Source organism: Gymnogyps californianus, chromosome Z (assembly GCF_018139145.2).
Source record: "Gymnogyps californianus isolate 813 chromosome Z, ASM1813914v2, whole genome shotgun sequence".
NCBI lineage: Eukaryota > Metazoa > Chordata > Aves > Accipitriformes > Cathartidae > Gymnogyps > Gymnogyps californianus.
The window spans coordinates 82,571,725-82,579,772 of record NC_059500.1 but is presented as its reverse complement, the minus strand read 5'-3'; the positions used below and the strand labels follow the sequence as shown (position 1 = coordinate 82,579,772).

General features: G+C 43.6%; 1 protein-coding gene across 3 annotated transcripts in view; it reads right to left on the bottom strand.

Annotated features, from left to right (window-relative positions):
* Positions 1 to 1,016: 1,016 nt before the first annotated feature.
* SMAD4 (SMAD family member 4) overlaps positions 1,017 to 8,048 on the bottom strand; it is a 29,322-nt gene continuing 22,290 nt past the window's right edge. For all 3 annotated transcript variants that reach the window (XM_050913726.1, XM_050913727.1, XM_050913728.1), the window contains 2 exons: positions 7,490 to 7,628; positions 1,017 to 6,250 (listed from right to left, as the gene is read on the bottom strand). In XM_050913726.1, the coding sequence (XP_050769683.1) occupies positions 6,039 to 6,250; positions 7,490 to 7,628 (351 nt within the window). In that variant the 3' untranslated portion in view covers positions 1,017 to 6,038. The remainder of the gene's footprint in view (positions 6,251 to 7,489; positions 7,629 to 8,048) is intronic.

Below are 8,048 nucleotides of genomic sequence, written 5' to 3'. Positions count from 1 at the left end.
ACCGATGAGGTTACAGAAGGACTGTGCAACTGAACAGGAGAGTCTTGGCAACAGGACATTAATCTGCGGGGAGAACTTGAGTATTTGATGTTTCCGTACATCCAGGAAGATGTTTCGGGGACAAGTATCACCATTTGCGTTACAGTTATTAGTCTGGCACCTCAGGACACGCGAAGACTTCTGCGCCGGTGCCCTCCGTCCCGCCGCAGCTACCTGTGAAGCCCCAGCTGCAGACAGAGCGGGCGCGCACTGCAGCCGCTCCGACGTACCCGCTCCTGCTCGGAGCTAAACAGGCCACCGGCTCTGCGCTTAAGGAGGAATCTTCTCCCTGCCTCCTGCTCATAGATCATCGGGGTTCAGAGGGTCGTTTTGCCTTTTCTTCCCTTTCTCCACCTTGGGATGCAGTTGCTTACTGAGATCAGCAGAGACCCAGAGCATTGCGAACGCATCGCCTGTCTCCTGCTTCATTCCTACATCCCGTGACTTGTGGTGGTTGGTATTTTATTCGGTTACTGGGAGGAGTTCTGCAGCCCGGCGACTGCAGGAGCGGATGGAGCAGAGCTCTCCCGTGCACCTTTTAACACAGGATAGCGATCACCCACCGACACATACGGCTGCAGAGACCTGGTACTCGCTCTCGTCTCTGGTCCTTGCTCCAAGACCACCACACACCCACGCAGAGCTTGGCTGGTGGTTTAAAAAAAGTGATTGCCATTAATATGAACACCCACAAAATTGTTGTGCCCCACCAGCTTGAGGCAGGCTGGTACCTGCGTGCCTTCAGGTGCCCAGAGAGTCTAGCACGCTGGACGCTGCACTTGGCTTTGGGTTCGATGCTGGTTGCACCCACGTGTCTGACACACGGGACTCCGAGAAGAGGATCCTCTGAAATCGCAGTCCTGCCCCGGAGAGCTCTCCTCGCCACGACACAGTCCAAGACTGCAGCTAGCAGTTTTTATAGCCGGCCAGAAACAGGGTGAAAGCTCTCCACTGAAGGAAATAAAGAAGCCAAAGACTTGAATCTTTACCTTTTTTAATCAAAAACATACTCTGTTACAGAATTTCAGGAAAGTTAACTACAGTATATTATCCACAAACTAGGTCTAATGAAAAACATACAGTAAGCTACAAAGGAACTACTGGGAATTCTGTTGACCGCTTATCAAAAGGCAATGGCTAAAAGAAGAAATGCTTAACTAGGCTTTCATGCTCAAAAAACCCTCTCACGGTGAGTTTTGGGTTACGGGTACTTCGCAGCTCTCAATCCAGCCGAATCACAACTTCGTAGTGCTACCAAACTTCACCACAAAGACACAGAAAAAGGTACTGGAGCAAGAAAGCGCTAGGTGATTTTGGTGAGCTTGAAAGAATTAAGTCCTGTAAATTTAGGAGCGATGTATGACTCACAAGGCACAACAGCAGCCAACAGCGCCAAAACCTCTTGAGATTTTGTCGGCAGCAGTTCTGCTTTCCACCAGCTCTCACCAAGTGAAGCTTTCACAGCACTGAAGCGCCAAGCCAGTTCTTGGGGACCTCAGCAGCATCGTATGCGGCAGCTTTGACTCGGCGCGGTCGCGCCTCCCAGATCGTTTTCAGAAACGCACGATCGAGAAGGGCGTTTTGGAGCTGGATGACACAACGCAAGGACACGTTCAGCATCCAGCTCCTACGTGACTGGTGGAGAAGTGCTTTCCAGTGGTTTCGTTTCCCTGTCCGGGACCAAAGTGCCGAGCAGCCGCGTCAGGGGCAGAAGCAAGCAGCTTAGTGCTCGTGAATAACGCAAATGCCCTACGACAGGCAACTTGCAAATCTCAGTCCCAAGAACAGCGCCACGGTCCTCAAAAACCTGTCAGCAGTCATGGAAACGCTCCCGTTATCAGCAGGACCAGGCAAGACCGTCGCTTCTCATGTTTAAGTCTTACTTTAGAAAACAAAGAGAAAGTAACCTCTCAAAAACTGTGTCCTTAACAATACCTGACAACTAAGCGTCTTACCATTTTACAGAGCAGATGTTGAGTAGCATGGGGCCTGACAGGAGAAGGGGGGCGGCGGGGGGAAGAGGATTTCTTAAATGAAGTCTGAATCCCACTTAGAGGAACACCCATCTGGCTGTCTTTAACTGGTTGCATTAAAGAAGTGACCAGCGATCCCAGTCACTCCGCGTAGCAGAGTAAAAATGCAAATCAAGGAGACAGTCCTTTCTAAAGCGCTTACTCTTCAAAGAAGAGATTAAAGATGTCTCAATAAAGACCACCATCAAGACGTAAACAACATTTGAAGGGTTCAGAGGCAGAAGCCCCCCCTATATACACTGGCATAGGAATTTTTTAATGGTTCCTAGTAAAAGAATTGAGGCAGTCGTTCCTGAGCTACGCAGAGAGGACACGGTCGTCTTCGGAAAGTGTCACGAGAAGTAAGATGGTCTCAAAAGGTAAGGCACAGGAGTTGGACACAGGTTCAACGACTACTGCTGCTACAGACCTGCTGGGTGACTGGGGGAGACCGCTGTCTCCTTCCTGCTTTCGGTCCCTCTCTATAAAGCAGCCAGAGTAATTCCCAGGTCTTCGGTACGCCAGAGCCCTTAATGAAGCGATTGCTATCGCAGCCAGTGGGGTCAGCTCCCTCAGCACATCGTCCTCATCAAGCCCAGAAGAGCGACGCAAGGAACAACCGTTTCTAACCAGCACCGCTTAGCCGTTACAGCTCCGTCCAAGGGATTCCTGTTCGAATTGTGTATTTTTAAACCGTTCCAGCGAAAAGGTTTCCTCTCCTACATCTCTACCCTGTTAACTTTAAACGCCCTCGCTTTCAAAACTAACAATAACACGGCTAAAGCCGTCTAAACCTTCCGGTGCTAATCCCAGCTCTCCAGTACATGAAGCGACATTACAAAAGTACTCCAGCACAATGCCTTTTTTGAGGAGCGCATAACTGAGGGTGAGAAACACAGGGGTAATTACTTCATCGAAAGAACTAAGCAGAGCAGACATGGGAACGGGATCGTGAAGAGATTGCTAGCTGAAAAAATACTTGTTGAATTCACTGAACTTGAGATTTTTCAGAGCTGAAGAGGAGACGCGATTCTGGCATTCTTGACATCCCTGCCTACAGTGCGTATGGGGATCGTCACGGCTGCCAAGGAGCTGTAGCTCTTTTTTGAATCTCAGAAAAAGACATAAATGCAAGACTGTCAAAGATTCAATGTGCTGCTGCTGAAGGGTTTCCAATCCATTATGCGCTGCCTTTTGCGCCTTGTCATAAGAAATAAAAGTACAAAAATTAAGTTAAAGGCATATTAAAAACTAAGAATGCGAGTCTCTCATTTTGCCCTTGAACAGTTACGATTGCATCTTATCGGTACGTGCCCGCTGGATAAGATGAATGCCACTTCAGTATTTTTACTGCCTCACACAACGTTCAGACTTCTCCAGATGTGGAGCCTGTGATTTCTTGGTTCTGATAAACTCATCTGATATTATTTTGTTGTTCTATTCTGAAGGTTTTTGGCCGTGTAAATACTACACTGTAGGTACCATTCACTGAAGGTAGGGACTTAAGGAGACTTGCAAAACATCTGCAAAAAAACCCTAGTCTTAACAGCTGAATTCTTTCAGACTGTAATACAGGCAAGAACACCAACAGGCAGAAGCAATCTTTCACTATTTTATCAAAGTTTGACACAATCAAAAGGTAAGCAACTGGTACAGAGGGTTTTCTGTGAAGTAGCCGTATACAGATCAGTCATCCACCCAGATAAGCACCTTGCAAAACCACAAAGTTAAACAGGGAGTAAGTTCATGGACTCCTAATCAAATGAACGGTGTGTTACAAGCCATTCATCAGTCAGAAGGGCAGATGCTTCCCAAAAGCCGAGGCACCTCGAACCCAGCAGTAAGAGCAGGGCCAACAATTCAAAAGGGAGGTTGGCAAGAAGAACGTGTAGTCAGGCTTTTCATTTCTTCCCCCGAAGCAAGTTTTCTGTTGTGGATGAAGAGTAACCGAGCTGCTGGTTAATAAGCTTCTCTGAGGGTGTAGTCAGAATCCTCTACTGAAAGCGTTCGTCAAGAATCTGAAGAAGCTTGCTTTTCGCACAAACTAGATCATTAGGAGAGAAAGGAAAATGAAAAAGGTTTTAAACTAAAGGCCTTGAGAAAAGCAAACGCTGTTTTTCCAAACATCAAGAAGCTGCCACATAAGAGGGGAAAAAAAAGCGAGCTCATTAAGAAGTTAGTCTGAAGAAGGCAACACTGTTAATGAAAATACAGAGAAAACTCATCCATTTCTGGCCATCACTCCGAAGTCATCTGTCTTCTGCGCTTCCACGCCTGAGACAGAAACAACGACTGCTGACTTCTTTCGTAAGAATTTCAGAGTATGGGGGAAGCAATACCTAAACACCGTGTGTCATAGCCCTCTACAGATTCCTGAAACTATGCAAGAAACTTGGCAAAAAGCTTCTGAATAATCTCTTCCAAAGACTTCTACTTATGTTAACCACTACAGCTGTGCTGCCAGGCCGGCTCAGTACAGCACGGCAGGCAGACCAAACTGGCAGCGCTTGAAGGACTTAAGTCGGAGTCTACGTACTTCTAAGCCAGTTTAACTAAGCTCCAACTCCCTACACGCATGCTGAAAAATAAGGAATTCCTGCTCCCTCTTCATACCCCATCAAATAGCCAAGAGAGATACCCTCAGGACATGCTTTTACTGAGAAGCAGTGAAAGTAAGAAAAATCGGCCTTGCTTCCTGGCAAGTTTAAACGAACAAAAATTCCTACCACTACTGGCTGCTGCTGCTGCCGCCGGTCTTGCAAAGGAAAGTAATCCATCACTCAAGATCAATGGTTTCAAGGTGCAGAATTACATAATAGAAGCAAACTAAATTTATAAAAATCAGGGTTTTCATAATTTTATTTATACTATTAACTAGAGAGAAAGCATACATATTGTATCTGTCATACAGTCAATACATTTGCATTTTTTCTACTATAAATTCTCTATACAAAGTCATTGCCAATTGATACGGTCATTGATGGCATAGGGCTTAAAATAACCGAGAGGTATAAAAACAAGTTTGCCATCTTGCCCTGAGTGGAAATGGTGAACAGATACAAAAACTGGATCCTAAATACTGATGTAGTATTACACATGATTTAATGGTATATGGAAGTAAAAAGTCATGCAACTTTTTAAAATACCTGCCAAGTTTTACTTGAGTAAAATCATAGAAGTCAGTAGTAGTTATGAAAATATGTTCCTGCCATTAGGTACTCATTATGCAATTTCAGTGGCAACTTTGCAGACTGGGTATTTCATGTTATATTTAAATTGAGTGCCAGCACTGAAAGTATCCATTTCCTTTAGTGTTTTAAAACTCACGTGTCTATATAAATAAAAATCTAAGATATCTTTTTTAAAAACTAGTGAAGGAAAAGCCACATTTCTTTTCCTCGCTATTTTTAATCAATGCCAACAACGTATGTCTCATCCCTCACTTTTTGGCAGCTTCTACGTTTTAATCTGGAAAAATCATAACAAGATAGTCAATAAAATAAAGAAGTCTTCTGTTAACTATTGTTCCCTAAAAAGAACATCACAAATCAGTTGGAATTTTAAAGTTGCTGTAAGGTAAATGTTTATAACTATTAGAAGGAATTTTCAGATATAAATATATATATAATATATATTCTGCGTACAAAAGGCTCCCGTGAGGCTTATCACCAAGATGCCATAATAGAGAAGGAAAGTTTCAAAGGGAACAAACCCAATACTGTAAAGTCTCTATAAGGCGTTTACCTTTCACTTTAAGCCCTGAGCCATGTGTTATGACAATTAAGTTCTGAAAATAACTGAAATCCAAATTCTGCATGTTCAGTTTCTTTCTGCTAAGAGCAAGGCGGCAAACACATTTTTAAAACCTGGTTTTAGAAGATTAAGCAGAACAAAAGTAAAATATATCTTCAGGTTATAAACAGAATTGTATTTTACAATCCACCATCCTCACAATATAATGGCCCACAGCAGTGCAGCAGAGGGATCTCAGTCTAAAGGTTGTGGGTCTGCAATAGGCATGGTATGAAGTACTTCATCTAGAAGCTGGAGGGCACGGTGTAAGTGAATTTCAATCCAGCACGGTGTCTCTTTGATGCTCTGTCTTGGATAATCAGGTCCCCAACCTTTTACAAAACTCATCCTGAGTATGCATAAGCGGCGAAGGTCATCTACACCAATTCCAGCAGCAGCTGACAAACCTAAACAGGAGAGGTTTCAAGTAAGTGTTCACAGACATGTTCTTTTATCATCTGTTTGTTTAGCCATTCCTGTTTGCTTGGCTCTTTCTTCATGTACAGTTCCCTCTCACCACAGCCAAGGCCAATCCACATTTCTAGATCTCTGCTATAATGAACACAGCAATTATTTTGCATTTCTTCCAATTAGATTTTTTTTCATCATTCTGCAATCTTGAAAGGGTGCTGAAATAGAAAACTCCTTATAATAAAGCAGACATGATGAAACCCAATCTCTTATGTGATACAATGCATGTAAACCTTATTTAGCAAATACAGTCAAAAAATACTTATTCTTGAGGTTTGCCAAATGCTGTATTTTCAGCATAAGAACTCAGACTGACCACCTGCAGGTAGCCGGATTAACAAGTTACACTACTTACATCTAATAAAATAAAAAAGGAATACAGCTGGCAAACTTCAAATTGCAAGTAGGCTAGGACAAAAGTTAAATACATTCCCCAAAATGCCTTCAGCAATTTGTAGGATAGCTGGAAAGAGCCACATGGCAATACAAGGAATCCAGAAAAGACTATGGCACATAAAGCAGCCTGAGACATGTAAGTGCTTATACTTTTGAAAGCACTTAGGTACAATTTCAAGGATCTAGAATTTAGTAACTGAGAAAACTCTAGCCCAGAATAACTTTAAAAAAAGAAAAAAGGAAAAAGAAAAGAGAGAGAAAACCACCCTCACACTCTCTTCTTCCTCTTCTCAAGAATCTTAATATTAAGTTTCCCTAAACCTAGTCAAGGACTTTGTTGCCCAGTAATCCCCATTGTTTTCAGTAACATTTTTATGAGCTTAGATCTCAAAGATCATTTTTCAAGCTCGGGTCTAAGCAGCCAAAAGTATCTCTGTTTAAAGTAATAGCGTTATGCTATTTGACCTCGTATATAACAAGTTTTCTGTTGTACTGCCACACTTCTTGCAGTACAGTAAGCAGCCACTTCCATATCCAACATTCCCTGAAGACTACAGAGCGAAACCTGGTGTGTGGAGCAGGTACAAAGTGAATGAGTACAGACTTACCAGGATGCCACCCCAGCCCCACCTCGCCCCAATCCCGCTACCTCGTTCCAAGTTCATTTGTACTGTCGCAGGGGCAGTGGGTGGATGGGTGGGGGGTGCTGTTATGAGGGAGAGCTGTGCTATTTGTTTTCAGGTAAGGAAAGAAGGAGACCAAGCAGTTAATGTACTTACTAATGGCTGGGGCTATTCCACCTACTGATCCTGGTCCAGGGATGTTTCCGGCTACTGCTGCAGCTTGAGCAGCAGCAGCAGCTTGGGCAGTGGCAGCCTGCTGCTGCATCTGACGATGACACTGGCGTAAATCAAACACCTTTAAAAAAAAAAAAAAAAACCAAAAAAAAACCCCCGAACTATGTAGACTTAGCGAAATCAATGAAGGAAAGAATTCCTCAACTCCCATCCCCAATAATCTGGACCTCTCTGCTCTCCCAAAGCAACTTCTACAGTCTTACCTTACACTTGGGTAAACGCAAACCTTCCCTGACTAGTTTAATTTCTAACAGATATAATCCATTAAAGCTGATTCTTAGAGACTCTCCTCATATGACGTTACCACCACTGGCAATACCAGAACCTGGCTGAGCTGAGCAGGCTAAAGCAGTACCCTGTGCGGAACTGACTGCAGGATCAAAGTCTGAAGGATGCTACAGGCTAACAAAATGCTGACTTTTTACTTAAACCCCAAGATTTCCAGAAAATAGGCACATAAATAAAAATGGAAGCCAACAAG